At 47.4% G+C, this 12,912-nt stretch overlaps 6 protein-coding genes across 7 annotated transcripts; 4 read left to right on the top strand and 2 right to left on the bottom strand.

Moving 5' to 3' along the window:
* Positions 1 to 68: 68 nt before the first annotated feature.
* Positions 69 to 3,541, bottom strand: LOC105700943. Its single transcript, XM_012427265.1, has 5 exons — positions 3,451 to 3,541; positions 2,071 to 2,404; positions 1,798 to 1,987; positions 1,125 to 1,679; positions 69 to 1,043 (listed from the first exon to the last, which is right to left on the bottom strand). The coding sequence occupies exons 3-5, from the start codon at positions 1,918 to 1,920 to the stop codon at positions 864 to 866; spliced, it is 858 nt and encodes a 285-aa protein (XP_012282688.1). The 5' UTR covers positions 1,921 to 1,987; positions 2,071 to 2,404; positions 3,451 to 3,541; the 3' UTR covers positions 69 to 863.
* On the top strand, positions 2,411 to 3,443 carry LOC105700946. The gene is made up of 2 exons (XM_012427270.1): positions 2,411 to 2,820; positions 2,987 to 3,443. Exons 1-2 carry the CDS (start codon positions 2,573 to 2,575, stop codon positions 3,051 to 3,053), a joined length of 315 nt encoding a protein of 104 aa, XP_012282693.1. The 5' UTR covers positions 2,411 to 2,572; the 3' UTR covers positions 3,054 to 3,443.
* Positions 3,542 to 4,292: 751 nt separating the features above from the next.
* Positions 4,293 to 6,382, bottom strand: LOC105700945. The gene is made up of 2 exons (XM_012427269.2): positions 5,056 to 6,382; positions 4,293 to 4,718 (listed from the first exon to the last, which is right to left on the bottom strand). The coding sequence occupies exon 1, from the start codon at positions 6,356 to 6,358 to the stop codon at positions 5,912 to 5,914; it is 447 nt and encodes a 148-aa protein (XP_012282692.1). The 5' UTR covers positions 6,359 to 6,382; the 3' UTR covers positions 4,293 to 4,718; positions 5,056 to 5,911.
* A 194-nt stretch (positions 6,383 to 6,576) lies between these two features.
* Positions 6,577 to 8,564, top strand: LOC105700944 (nucleoside diphosphate-linked moiety X motif 8). The gene is made up of 3 exons (XM_012427268.1): positions 6,577 to 6,694; positions 7,098 to 7,279; positions 7,590 to 8,564. Exons 2-3 carry the CDS (start codon positions 7,184 to 7,186, stop codon positions 8,262 to 8,264), a joined length of 771 nt encoding a protein of 256 aa, XP_012282691.1. The 5' UTR covers positions 6,577 to 6,694; positions 7,098 to 7,183; the 3' UTR covers positions 8,265 to 8,564.
* A 289-nt stretch (positions 8,565 to 8,853) lies between these two features.
* Positions 8,854 to 10,674, top strand: LOC105701053 (tumor protein p63-regulated gene 1-like protein). The gene is made up of 6 exons (XM_012427465.2): positions 8,854 to 9,049; positions 9,138 to 9,327; positions 9,399 to 9,575; positions 9,658 to 9,765; positions 9,979 to 10,112; positions 10,181 to 10,674. The coding sequence occupies exons 1-6, from the start codon at positions 8,941 to 8,943 to the stop codon at positions 10,366 to 10,368; spliced, it is 906 nt and encodes a 301-aa protein (XP_012282888.1). The 5' UTR covers positions 8,854 to 8,940; the 3' UTR covers positions 10,369 to 10,674.
* Positions 10,675 to 10,744: 70 nt separating this feature from the next.
* On the top strand, positions 10,745 to 12,877 carry LOC105701054 (mediator of RNA polymerase II transcription subunit 19). Of its 2 annotated transcripts, none has more exons than XM_023434331.1 (4): positions 10,745 to 11,435; positions 11,522 to 11,681; positions 11,765 to 11,864; positions 11,938 to 12,877. In XM_023434331.1, the coding sequence occupies exons 1-4, from the start codon at positions 11,252 to 11,254 to the stop codon at positions 12,220 to 12,222; spliced, it is 729 nt and encodes a 242-aa protein (XP_023290099.1). In that variant the 5' UTR covers positions 10,745 to 11,251; the 3' UTR covers positions 12,223 to 12,877. The 2 variants fall into 2 exon arrangements, with proteins under 2 accessions (XP_023290099.1, XP_012282891.1); XM_012427468.1 differs by having other exon boundaries at positions 11,525 to 11,681; positions 11,938 to 12,760.
* The last annotated feature ends 35 nt before the right edge of the window (positions 12,878 to 12,912 follow it).

Genomic DNA, 12,912 nt, shown 5'->3' with positions numbered 1-12,912 from the left:
AAAAAAAGAACAAAGGATCTGCATGAAGGGAATAGCGATTATGTGGTAATTGAATATATACCAGTATCTTAGGCTCCTTTACTAAAATTTATTCCCACAAAGCAAAAAAAAAGAGACAGAGACGATAGAAGATACACAATACTCTCGTTGAAGACCACCAAGGCGTGTGTACGCAAGGATGAAGTCGCAGTATGTAATAAAATAAATATCGTGTACCTTAGAAACCAAGAAAAAAATAAGAGGAAACGAACGGTGTTACAACAAAGACCCCGTGATATTGTTTTTCTTCTGTAGATAAAATATACAACTGCTAAAGAGTAGAATTTAGTCCATCCTGTGTTGAGAATAGCGTCGATTTCTCGAATTGTCATCGAAGGACCGGAAAACGAACGAAAATCGTCGTCTATCTAATGGATAAGCAATTGCTCCAAACTAAGTCACTCCATGCCTCATCGAGACTGAATCAAAATTTCCAGTACCTTAAAAAAAAAAAAAAAAAAATCAATGAGAGATAGAAGTACATACTATTATAAATCAGACACGGAACACACCAGATAGTCATAATTTAAAAACATTTTTCAGAGTACCAAAGGTCAAGATAGTGAAATTCCTGCACAGGATATTCCCAGGATTCTTCCAGATTAGTCGGCACGAAGTGACTAGGAGCAGGGTTAACTAGCCAGCCCTTCCCTTCTCTCTCACGAATAAAAGAGACCGACAAAGGATCAGCGCAAAACGAAAGGCGAACGAAACCGTGAGAGACGATAAAGGAGAACGAAGCGAAAATAAAAGAAGATCCGACGAAGGCAACCTAAGGATCCGTGGACGAGGCGTCGGCCCCAGGCCAGACGGCTCGACGTCTGTTAGTTATCCTCTGCCAGGGTGTTGATCCTGGCGTTGATGGCCAGGAGTTGCGCCACGAAAGACGTGTCGCTCATGACGGCAGCGAGGTCCGATAGAAGGCTCTCCAGGCTCTCCTTGGGGAGGCCCAACTGACGAGCGCACTCCGATATGACGGTGGTCTCTTCGGCGTCGGGACTTATCTGAAATCAAGATTATCTCGTTGTCATCTTAAATCAACTCCTGGGAGAGATCCCACCTTGGGTGTTCTTCGCTCCGCTTACCTTCGGCGAGCTGCAGAACTTGAAGAAGGGCATCTTGACCCTCCTCTTGCCATGGTTCGTCTGGTAGAAGACAGTGAAGAGCTGTTCGTTCTTCAGGTCGAGGACCACCGGGAAGTAGACGCCGGCGACCACGTGGCCCTTGGTGTCTCGGGCGAGCAGACTGCGGAAGTTGTAGACGAGATTCCTGCGCTCGGTGACGTCGATCGCCGTCAAGTACGGCCTAGCCACGTAGACGAGCGCCGCCTGGGTGCGCTCCGAGCCCCCGGGTCGGGTCTCGCGTTCGTGCCACTCCACGTAGTCGGGGTCCTGGGCGCAGGTGAAGTAGTTGTATTCCTTCTTGCATCCAGGCTCGTCGGATTGGGTGAACCACCCGGTGTGCGGATAGAGCTTGTCCGCCATGACGGTGATAACTCGGGCCACATGGTACCCGGGGTCCAATAGAAGAACTCCTCGACGACCGCCTATCTCGATCTTCAGGCACACCAGGACGTGCTCCTTCTCCCCGCTGTCGGCCGCTGGGGGGCCGCCCACGTAGCTCGCGATGTCACCGATCGTCTACGGGTTAAAGATTAAGAGGATAGGAAACGCTGCCGATTAATTTGGGGATCGAGGCCAAATTGAAGAAAGAGAAAGAAAATTCTCCGCTGTTCCACGAGCGGTAGGATCGGATTACCTCCTCGCAGGAGACCAAGTATAGGCCGCCAGCGATCCCGGGGAAGCGGTCCTCGAGTCCGCACAAACGCCTCAGCAGCTCGAAGCCAAGACCCACGCAGGTATGGTGTTGGTCGGTTATCATCGGCTGGTACTTGCGATAGAACCGATCCAGCGTGGCCTCCCCGCTCGCCTTGTAATCCTTGTACAACCTGGAAGGAGTCGTTCGTTAGGTGCGGAAGAAGAGGAATGCCCTCGTCGATGGACGGGACAGAGGATCGTAGGAAAAATTTACCTGAGGAAGTTTCCGACGGTGTCATAGCGATGCTCTCGCAGTAACCGTTGCGTCTCTAGTTCAACGCTGCCTGCCAGTTCCTCATAGTGCTCGACCGTGTCGACGGTCAGGGCAGGTGACTCGTAGTGCGCCCAGACCGGCAGGGGCAGTGGCACCCCCCTGATCCAGGGCCCTCGTGCCTGGCCCTGCGGCTGGCCCCATCTTCCTGCCCTCTCGAGTCAACTCGGCCATTCGCTGCCCCAGCGGCCCACCGTTGGTACGTACCCAAGTTCATCCCTGCAGCTGCTTATCGGCGCAACAGGGCTCTCTCCGTGCTTTATACTCTTCTCTCGCTCTGCAAGTAACACGTCACACGTAACTCCCCTTGTTTCCCCATAAAATCACGACACTGTTTCAACGTATACCCTCCCGCTCGTATATTGATATTGCTCGGATGACCCACTAAATAAATTTTAAAGTGGGTCATCGCTATCGTATACGGTCAATAGCCACACCTAAATATATGAGCGGAAGGATATGTCACATAGATCACAGAGGCGCCTCGAGGAGACAGCGTCCCGATTCAAATTTCGGCGCCAGTCACGTGTCCAAGATGGCGGCCGACGAGAGCGCGCGTGGCCAATCAATAAACACGATGTTGACCCCTCCACGCCACGTGTACCCTGCGGTTTATCCAATCCTGCCCTGCGAGTTACATCGCCCTCGACGTTTCAACAAGAACCCGACATCCACCAGGATCACCACCCCCAGGTAAGCGATTCTCGGCCTCGCCCCTTATTAATATTCCCCCGCCATGTCCTCGCACTTCCCTGAACTTAAGAAGAGCATTCCCGGTATTTCGTGACGTAAACGAAGGACGGTGAATTTACTCGTAACGTTAAGCGACAGCAACGGTTTAATGCATATCGTTTGTCAGGTTATGTGGCGGTTTAAAGGTCCCCGTGAGCCCGCCTTCGCGATCCAAGATGGCGGCCAGTTTCTAGTCTTCGCTAGACCATTCGAGCGGCGAGATTCCGGCCCTTTGGCGGAAATATTCTACGAAGATCGTCGAGGGTAAACGCGAGCCATTGGCCGACTCCACCACAGCTGAGAGGAGGGCGCCCAGAGACGACGCGACGACAAAGATATCCGCCCCTCTCGAGGCTCCTCCGCATGACGAGGCGCGATAAAGAGGTAACGGTGACGCGTTTAGGAGCAACGCTCGGTCCCTGCCGGAGAGTGCGAGGACGCGTCACGCGTTAACGACCGACAAGGTCGGCGCGCCTCCGCCTCGTGTCGCGACGCGGACCGGGCCCTGTCATCCTCCGGTTATAGGCGCCACGCAGTGACCCCGTTCCGACGACCTCCGTCAGGGACCGAAATACCGGCCCTGCTACTCACCCATACAATGAGCGCACCAAACAAATAAAAACCTTCCCTCCAAGGAAAACTCAATCAAACTCAAGAGTCCGAAGTCCGAGCCGAACTGAGCGCCGGAGCGCGCGCGGGCCGTTTTATCGGCTCCGCCGACCGACCCTCCCTCTCCGCTTCCGGAGGCCGGCCACGTGACCGCGCACTGCCACCTCCACCTTCGCGATTCCGGGAACGGTGCGCGCCACACTTTTCTGGGCAAGCCCGCTTCACCCGGGGAAAATGGAGATGCACCTCTTGGACACCTGCACTCATCGGATGGAGATGGGATTTTTTAGCAACCTGCGGTATGTAAGTCGAAACGGAAGGAAGAAATGGTTTTCTTTATCCGTAGACAAGGGGAGGAGTGGAACGTGTTCGTCCTCGGGGGTGGACCCAGGAATTTCGTTTACCTTGCGTATGTAAACGTCACCTCGTGGTCGCATTTTCGTTTCGAAAAATACGACTCGTTGTTCGCGAAATTAAGGCGCAGTTCAGGTCTGCAGATAAGTTTAAAGTTCATTTACTCGCGTTATCGGGGATCGCCCGAAGGTTACGCCACGCAAACCATATGTTCTCGGTATCGAGTCTGTCGAGCTGGTATCGTTATCGGCGAGATATTCGAGACTCGGGGAAAAAATGAGTAACCCGGGGAGTAACGTCAATTGGTATTGAGGAAAACATCGTTATATAAAATTATCGCTCCTTGTGTACGTTGTATCGTTATTTAATTTTTTTTTTTTGCCTGTTTCAGCTGCGATTCGCGTTCCGTAAGCAGGGGTGCCCTGGAACGATGTCAATTGGCGTAGGTGAGGTGAGCGCGACGAGGTAAGAACGAGTAATCAAGGACTTTATTAACATATACCGTATCGGTATGGAGGCTTCCAGCTGTTTCTCCTGACGTGGTTTACACGTGAGGCGAGAGAAGGTAATCGATGCCCCTTCTCAAGGTTCTCGTAGAACTCGGGGCTTTCCTTGAATCATCGATTGGGGCGAACCTTTGCAGCCGAGTTACGTCACGATTATTATTCCTCGAATCCGGTCGACATCCTGACGAGGCCGACCTCCGGACCCGACGTGCTGGCATGGATTTCGATCTAAATTGGTAAGTGGATTTCTGTACACGTGTTCCAGCCGTCGAAAAATTCCCCCCTCCGTCTCCTTCTGGAGAATGTAACCTGCTCCGTTTTTGCAGCACGTCGTTTACGTCCCAGGAAGCGTGTACACCTAGAGGCTGGTTCGCTCCAGTGGTATGTTTCCTAGAAATTTTAGTGTATCTTAATAATCGGTCCTAAAGCAATGTCAGTTATTTCGGTAAGTGGATCGGTTAAAAAATGCATGCCTATGGATTGCAAAAAAGGATCGCCTTTAAACAGGTTGCTTATTCCCCAGATATCGCCGTTATCCGGGATTTCCTGTTTGCGTTGAGGGTTTCTGCTTATTGTGTCCCTGTTTCCACGAACGTGAGTCATTGCGCAAACAAAGCGCGGTCCACGTGACAACGCGATGCGCACGCGGACTGCGCAAGCATCCATTCAGAGGCCAGGGAAATATTTCTACACAGGGAGGTAACCGCATTCCAGGTTTGGTACCGACCTCGTTCCACGGCTGCGCTGGAGTGGCTTCTCCTACTAAGTATCCCTGTCTTTCTTTCTTCTTGGTATGTCGTGCTACGGCCATCTCCTCATCTCCCTCCAGCGACGCCGCTCCCGCACCCTACTCTCTCCTTTCTAATGTCAAGTTTCCCTCTCACATTCTCAGGTCTGACGTCATGTCCTTTGGGAATAACGATCACCAGGAAGAGGAAAACGAGTGCATCGCATGACTCACCTGAAAGATAAGCGAAACAATAGAGAAAGACGTCACTGCGAATTCCTCCGATGGTCCGCGTTGTTAAAGTATGATTAAAAAAAAATTGTGACGTTTGCTGGAAAAATTCAATCGTCATGGAGACCGAACGTAAAAATTCCTTCCACTCCTGCGAAGTCGGAACGTCGCAGAAGTGGAAGGATAATGTGGAACTATTGAGTGAAAGGAACCAAAAGGTCGTTTCACTTAACAATTCCAGTCTTACGACTTGCATAAGAAGGTGCAAAGGGCCTTTCCATTCCCAAGAGGTGTGTTCGTCTTGGAGAGGGAAAGGGTTCCTTGCTCAGGATAAAAGGAATATGAAAACGAGTTCAAGAATAACTTGCCCGAAACCAGTTTTCAAAAAATTGAAAACAGTCCAACTAAGATTAATTAACCTATTGAAAAGAAGTTTTCATCGGAAAACAGTCGATCTTAATGCTATGCCTTAAATATTAGAATATTACAGTATTTCCTGCGCAGGAACAGTCAGACTTAAATTTACAACTTAACCTTATATTTATCCGAAGCTTTAGCTTCTCGTCGACCTATTCTAAATGCTGGCCAGCACTGCCCAACTTATGCTACCTTAGTCTAGATTATTCTAACGCATTAGCCTAAGAACTTTTCTAGGGGGTTCGGAAGAGATCTTGGAGGAATGGGTTCTTTTAACGGGCCTAACAACGGGTCCGGTAGGGTTCACGGATGGTAAGAAACTAGCCACAGGTTTCACCACCCGGACCACCTTCTTCGTTACGAACTCAGTATCTAACCTTCTGGAAGGAACTTGAGCTACGCTCCTCTTTGGCACCGCCGAGAGACCCATCTTCTTCCTCTCCTCTCGCAGGTATCTTCGAATCCTCCTTCGCAGAGTGGGGTCACCCTTGCACACGGCAAACCACCTCCTATTCACCAAGGCCGCGTCCAACAAAGATTCCCTATCTAGCTTCCTTAAGATGATGCACGAAACCTCTACGGGAAGGACTGACATAAAGTCGGTAACCTGCGCTCCGGCTCCAATGGCATACATCAGGTAGCTGAAGGACTCCATGTTGCTCGTTGCTTTGGAGGTAGCAGAATGAGGAACTAGGGCCTGGGCAGGCCCTTTTATACTCTTCGGGCCGGGGGGCTCCCCGACGCGCCGACCAATCAGAGCGCGCGGCTGGGGGACCCCCTAGGACGTCGACCAATCAGAGCGCGAGGGGAGGGACACAGTGGGGGGCCGGCCAATCAGAGGGCGGGGCACAGTGGGGTGCCGACCAATCAGAGCGCGAGGGCGGGGACACTGAGCTGCCGACCAATCAGAGCGCGAGGGCAGGGACACGGTGGGGTGCCGACCAATCAGAGCGCAGGAGCACTGGCGGTGCAGGGGTAGCGGCCAGTCTCGGTACGTGATAGGTTGACCGACGGACCAATCAGAGAGTAGCAATAGCCGTGCACTGAGGAAGTGAAATTGAGCCTGCCGCCATTGGAAATGGTGCATTTATGATATATTAATTTTTCCAAGTATTATAATTTTTTATCCAATATTTTAGATTGACGAATGTATGTTTAATTTAATGAATTAAAAGTTATATTGCAGCAGTATGTAAGCGATATAAATAATGGGACCCGTCGATAAAAAATATTGTATGTTGAAGATTAGTGTCAGGGTCATGAATAAAGTCCAGTGATACTGTTGCGTTTTATTAACGACAGTAGAACTTCACCTTTGACTTAAAAACGTGATTAATCCGTCATTGTTTAATGGAAGACATTGCAGATTTAAAGAACGTTTGGTTCCATCTTAGGACGGTAAAAGGAACTACATAGACGGCAGCCGAATCGATGCAGTTCAGAATTTCACCATTACCTCCTTGTTCTATGGAAATTCAAGATGAAGAACCTTGAGAGATTGCCATGTGCCATGTTAGACGCTGTGAAACTTTCGGCGAATCTGACGGCATTGAGGCGCATATCTCATCAGTTATCTGTAAGTTCAAAGGATTTTAAACGAGTTTTCGTCTTTCAAGCGGGCCGTGCGACTTCTGGGAAATAAAATAATGAGTTGTCACGCGGTGACCTAGCTTTGCTGTCACTCTTACCAACTTTGAGCAAATTCGAAGGAATGCTTCAAAATATACATATATTTGACCTCCACACATGAATTGAAAGGGGGTTTCCTTTGATAACGAGAAAAATTAAACCACGAGCACTCTAATTATAATATTTATATGCTGGTTCGAATTGCCTCCTTCGATTATGAATACATTATTATTAACTACTTTCCCTTATCCATACAGTCGGAAGCACAACAAAAGCAAGGTACGATAGATGAAGTCTTAGATCGACTCAAACCAGACGTTGTACTTAGCGAAGCAAACCGCAAGAATTGTGCAGAAATTTTGAAACACTACCGATTCCCAACAAAGGTGCTTCAGGAAGTCAACAAAGCTGCCGTTTTAGTCCCACTGTGTATGCACAAAGGAGAATTGGGGTTACTCTATACCCTACGTTCATCCAAGTTGAATACAAATCGAGGGCAAGTGTCATTTCCAGGAGGAATACAAGACGAAGCGGACAAGTCTCTGGAGGAGACTGCATTGAGAGAAACTTGGGAGGAACTAAATATTTCAAAAGATACGGTCGATATCTGGGTCAGTGGGAATCCCATTGTGCGAACGAACGTCAGTGTGTTACCTGTATTAGGATATGTAGGCGAAGTGGATCCTGATACACTAAAAATTAATCCCGACGAAGTGGAGGAGGCCTTTTTCATCAGCTTGAGAAACATTTGTGACCCTGCAAATTTTCGGTACACGCAGTTTAGGAACAATTATATCGTACCCACCTACTTAGGTGGAAAGCATCGTATTTGGGGGCTTACTGCAGGAATTACCCATATTGTCATGAAGGCTTTGGTTCCGGAAATGTACAAACATGAATTGACTTATTTGCAGCCAATCGGCAAGTTGTAAATATTTTCATTTCAGAATCGTCTATTGCAAATGATTCAAATTCTTCCGTGACCTGTGATGTGCCTGTAATTTATACAATAAGATTTATGACACTTCCAATTTCTATTCACCTAAATTTATATAAAGAACTTGGTACATTCTATTCATTAGGAGCTTAAGAAAGAGCTGTGTAACAAGAAAAGTAGGAATATCTCCGATCCTAACTTTTGGCACTGGTTAGGTTCCCTGCATTCAATTGCAATAATTTTTGTGATGTTAATACCACGTATAATTTATTTACGAATAAATAAATCCGAAGTACGACGATGACTATTTATAAGATATTGTAAAACCTCTAGTCCCATTTAAATTTTGAATCTTGAGTTCAATTAATTTTTTTAACGAAGTCTGAAGCATGGCACTCTTAAAATAATGTCTAGCCCTCTATTGTATTCTTAAATGAGCGAACTACGTAACACTGTCACATCTCAGTCGATAAATAAAGGATATCGACATTTCTGAATTCTGAATTTTCCAGGGAACTATCGAAGAGGCCTCACAAGTCTAACCTCAATTTGAACGGAATATTCGTAAAATAATTTCCCTTCTCGTCTCTACAGTAATCATTGCTTCTTGGATGCACCTTTTGCACCGTTGTGCACGAATGCTTGTAAGTTTAACTTGATCTTCGAAGAAAATGGAAGAAACATTGGAGGAAGGACCCACCGTGAATTTTGACAGAACCACATTAGAAATAGCTAAGCAAACGGAAAGGGACTCTAAAGAAGGAACAGACTCTTTCACAGGTGAGCGTGTATACGTTTCGTTTAAACGTCAGTCCATAATTCTACAAGTACTTCCCGATGCTGTAATTTAATATATGGTGGCTCGCAGCAAAGAAGAACAACGTTCCTACTGAATCGGTGCCAGTGCACAATGTCCCAAGTATACCTTTCAGGCACATCGATGCCCACACCTTTTTCTCAAACAGGCAAGAAATTGTTGAACAGGCCACAAAGGACTGCTGCAGGGACTTAGTGGACGAGGCAGAGGCCGATGTCATTGGGACTTGGTTATTAACGGAGTAAGCCTCGTTATAAGTAGACGTGGCTGTGAGCATCTTGCTCATTCCGATACCAAATATATGCTTTCCAGGATAAGTTTATGGGATACGGAAAAAGAGAGACTGCTGTTTCTGACTAAAGGTGCTCTCTACTCGGTCAAGTATGATTTTATATCCCTGCGCATCCTAGACTACTATAAATTGTCGTTGTCAGAGGTAGATACGCTTGTAAAGGGAGAGTTGGAGTATCCTGCGACTTCGGTTGTTCCGTAAGTTGCGACAAGCAGAATCAATTTGTTTATTGTCCTGGTGCTCCGTCACAATGGTCCCTATGCAGCATCTGAATTTTAGACGCCTAAATGGTTTGACGGATGGTGTGTCCTCCATTGTTCAAAATGCGGTGCGTCGGCAGTGGTCGTCACTGGACGCACGATCCGGTCTCTCTCAATTTGAACCGAGGTACTTTACTGGGTGTTTTTTTAGATGTTTTGATGCTTCTTATGTTTGTATTGCGTTTTTCGGTCATAATCACGCTTACACGTCCTTTGTGTGCTTCTATACTATTGCGATGCAATCTGCCGTGGAGTACTTTGCATTTTATTTTGCACGTAAAGCGGCAAAAGATGTCAGCTAAAATCCTCTTTTGAATAAGCACAAGTGCAATCAAAACAGGAAACGAAATTTGACCGGAGTAAGGATAATGTGGAACAGAGGACAGCCTCTTCCCTTAGTCAAGAAGTGGAATCCATTTGCAAAGAACATTCCATGGCTGACGTACACTAGTCATCCACTTTTTTGGCACAAAGGTACAGCAATCGATCTTCAATCTTCATTCACAGTTTTAAAATGTTTTTTTTGCATTCTATGTGCATAGGATCGGAATTGGAGAAGGCAAGATTCGACGTGGAAGATTTTCATAAGACCATTGCCCAAGTTTTGCCCGAAGGGTGTAGTGTCACCGATGGTTCGATTATCGTGGAAAATTACCTAGGCCTTGGAGCCATAATACACAATCGCAGTTCCCTAGGCTTTTTCAAAATCCGTGGAAAAGTCAGTTTTTAAATTCTGGCACTTCGTGGTTCCAGTTTTCACAGCTGCGTGTGCACACTATCGTACGTACTACTGCGAATTCCCATTTTACGAAAGATACTTCTCTTATCTCTAAAACATGCAGTTCATTGTCATGCACATCTTCCTTACGATTTTAAGCAGACTATCGCTTTGAAAAAACCTAATTACACTCTCTGTACCTAATTTTACTTTAATGTCAGTTGGTGGGGAGAAGACATCGAATTCCGCCGCTACTTACACTTAAGCGTTAATGTAAATCAATGTAATTCTTCAGAATATTATAGTAATTTTGAACGACGCGCCATCTGGCAGTTATTCTACTTCATACGGATGATGCGCAATCGCAGCTGCATTTTGATGAAAAACACTCATTAACTGTGCTTGGCTCCAACGGAATGGGCCAATGAGGTGGCACTAGGAAATGCATATGGCGGCTGCGTTCCTGTGAGAGGGCAGCACGTAACCTCAACATGAAATCGTGTTCGTTCGCCATCATTCGAGTCATTCGAGTTCCGACCGTTCTCGGAGGATTGTTGCGTTGATCGTCGCCGCGTTTCCGCGAGCCGCAGTTGACGATTTCATTTTCCGCGGACGGTGCGGGTCGACCGTCGACGAGGGCAAAACAGAGAGGTTGGAAGAAGCAAAGCCCGGAGCATGCGTCACCGCGGGAAGGTAGCGACTCAGCAGCTCGTGACAGCTCGCGCTAGCCTGTGCTAGCGCAGAGGATGTGACTTCGTCGGGACGTTCTGGCAGGGCCTAGAGGACGTCCAAGAAGGTTGGGGGAGCCCGGGAAACGCGGGGACAGCCCTCGACCTCGTCACGGATCGCGCGGAACTCTGACCCGGCCATGAAGTGAACCGACCCGGCGAGGATAATGATGGGCGATCAGTTTCGCGGGAAAGCGGAGCAGTATTCACCCAAGTCTTCACCCCGGGGCGCCCGTTCCCCGGTTGTTTCTCGACAAGACTCCACGGGGACTCTCAAAACGACGATTTCCCTCGGCAAGAACCCATCCATCGTCCACAGCGGGCCCTTCTATTTAATGAAGGAGCCCCCTGGTAAGTCACCCTCCGGTCTATCCCTTCTGGGGCTTTCGATTGCTAACCAACGTCAGATTGATTTGTCGACACATGTGCATGCGTTGCAGGGGAAAGTGAACTCACGGGGGCTACGAATTTGATGGCCTATTATGGCCTGGAACATTCCTATAGTAAATTTAGTGGTAAGAAACCAAAGGAACAGCTCTCCTCGTTTCTCCCCAATTTGCCTGGGATCGTCGACACTCCAGGCCACCGAGACAACAGGTGCGTGGTCAGCGAGAATCTTGAGTACTATTCTCCGAGAGGTTTCTGAAAAATTGTAAGACGTAACCGTTTATTCCTTTCAGCTCTTTGAGGTCGGTGATAGATAAACCTCCGATTTGTGGGAAAGAACTGCTTCCATTAACCAGTGTGCAATTGGCTGGCTTTAGGTTACATCCCGGGCCGGTAAGTGTCTTCAGACATCCATTGATAAGATGTATACCAGCAATAATGGAATGTCGATAATTATCCATTTCAGCTTCCAGAGCAGTATCGATATGTCAACCAAGCTCCTCAAAGAAAGCACAAGAACAAGCATAAAAAGCATAAGCACAAACCAGGGGATGTACCTGGTGGTCAAGAGACTGCCACTACCGATATTGGTGGCCCCGATACCCATGAAAAAAAGCACAAGAAGCAGAAACGACACGACGAAGAAAAAGAAGCCAGAAAAAAGAGGAAGAAGGAAAAGAAAAGGAAAAAGCAGAAGCATAGTCCAGAACACACAGGTGGACTGACGCCCTCCCAGCATTCTAGTGCGTGATCTCAATATGTTTATCTAATGGAAAAGGGAAATTGGGATCTGAAAACTTGTTCCGCAGTGCCATTAGATTATCTTTGGTGCAGTGAACGAAAGTGACTTATGGCTAAGCCATTGAAACGAACAACATGGCTTGGCCTTTCGTACGTATCTACTGTCGTACGAATTGTACCATAAAATTAAGTGTGGTTTGTTGCAACTCGTTACCCGATTTCACAAGCTGTAATTGGATCTTTGTGTTTCTTCATGATCGCATTTCGTGGGGCCTGAATTAAACGGCGTCATCTTTCGTTAGTTAATGGCTAAGGACGATCTCGAGCCGTTAACACACCCCACTTGTACTATATTTCTTTGAACATTGAAAGACCTGATTCCTTGTTACCGTTCACCGCCGAACCAAAAGACTTCACCGAGGTCGCCCTGTCGACATCCGTTGCCTCTGTATTATATCTTCTAGGGAATGTAATTTTGATAACAGTCGAATGTCGGACACGTCATATTTATAAATATAGATAAGAGAATAAAGAATTAGTTTAGTAAATTTCGCGGTTCTTGCCGGTCATTGGGAAGTGTTGTTCTCTTCAAAAATTATGTAAAATGTCTGCGGTTTCTGTTAGAATTCTTTTGGAAAACAGTAAAATCAAGCAGATTCTCCTTTCGCACGTGGTAATGTATCAAGTCAATGCACTTCCA

The sequence above is a fragment of the Orussus abietinus genome, unplaced genomic scaffold (genome assembly GCF_000612105.2).
Source record: "Orussus abietinus isolate OABI.00-Male unplaced genomic scaffold, Oabi_2.0 scaffold9, whole genome shotgun sequence".
NCBI lineage: Eukaryota > Metazoa > Arthropoda > Insecta > Hymenoptera > Orussidae > Orussus > Orussus abietinus.
Note: the sequence above shows the minus strand (reverse complement) of the source record. Positions and strands in the feature narration are given on the sequence as shown.

Coding starts and splice junctions, on each gene's coding strand:
- LOC105700943 (XM_012427265.1), bottom strand. CDS start 1,920: ATGATAACCGACCAACACCATACCTGCGTGGGTCTTGGCTTCGAGCTG. Junction 1,680..1,797: donor ACTTGGTCTCCTGCGAGGAG/GTAATCCGATCC, acceptor TTTAACCCGTAG/ACGATCGGTGACATCGCGAG. Junction 1,044..1,124: donor AGTTCTGCAGCTCGCCGAAG/GTAAGCGGAGCG, acceptor TCTTGATTTCAG/ATAAGTCCCGACGCCGAAGA.
- LOC105700946 (XM_012427270.1), top strand. CDS start 2,573: ATGAGCGGAAGGATATGTCACATAGATCACAGAGGCGCCTCGAGGAGA. Junction 2,821..2,986: donor ACCAGGATCACCACCCCCAG/GTAAGCGATTCT, acceptor ATCGTTTGTCAG/GTTATGTGGCGGTTTAAAGG.
- LOC105700945 (XM_012427269.2), bottom strand. CDS start 6,358: ATGGAGTCCTTCAGCTACCTGATGTATGCCATTGGAGCCGGAGCGCAG.
- LOC105700944 (XM_012427268.1), top strand. CDS start 7,184: ATGAAGAACCTTGAGAGATTGCCATGTGCCATGTTAGACGCTGTGAAA. Junction 7,280..7,589: donor GCATATCTCATCAGTTATCT/GTAAGTTCAAAG, acceptor TTATCCATACAG/TCGGAAGCACAACAAAAGCA.
- LOC105701053 (XM_012427465.2), top strand. CDS start 8,941: ATGGAAGAAACATTGGAGGAAGGACCCACCGTGAATTTTGACAGAACC. Junction 9,576..9,657: donor CCTGCGACTTCGGTTGTTCC/GTAAGTTGCGAC, acceptor TCTGAATTTTAG/ACGCCTAAATGGTTTGACGG. Junction 9,766..9,978: donor CTCTCTCAATTTGAACCGAG/GTACTTTACTGG, acceptor CAATCAAAACAG/GAAACGAAATTTGACCGGAG.
- LOC105701054 (XM_023434331.1), top strand. CDS start 11,252: ATGATGGGCGATCAGTTTCGCGGGAAAGCGGAGCAGTATTCACCCAAG. Junction 11,682..11,764: donor CCAGGCCACCGAGACAACAG/GTGCGTGGTCAG, acceptor TATTCCTTTCAG/CTCTTTGAGGTCGGTGATAG. Junction 11,865..11,937: donor TTAGGTTACATCCCGGGCCG/GTAAGTGTCTTC, acceptor TATCCATTTCAG/CTTCCAGAGCAGTATCGATA.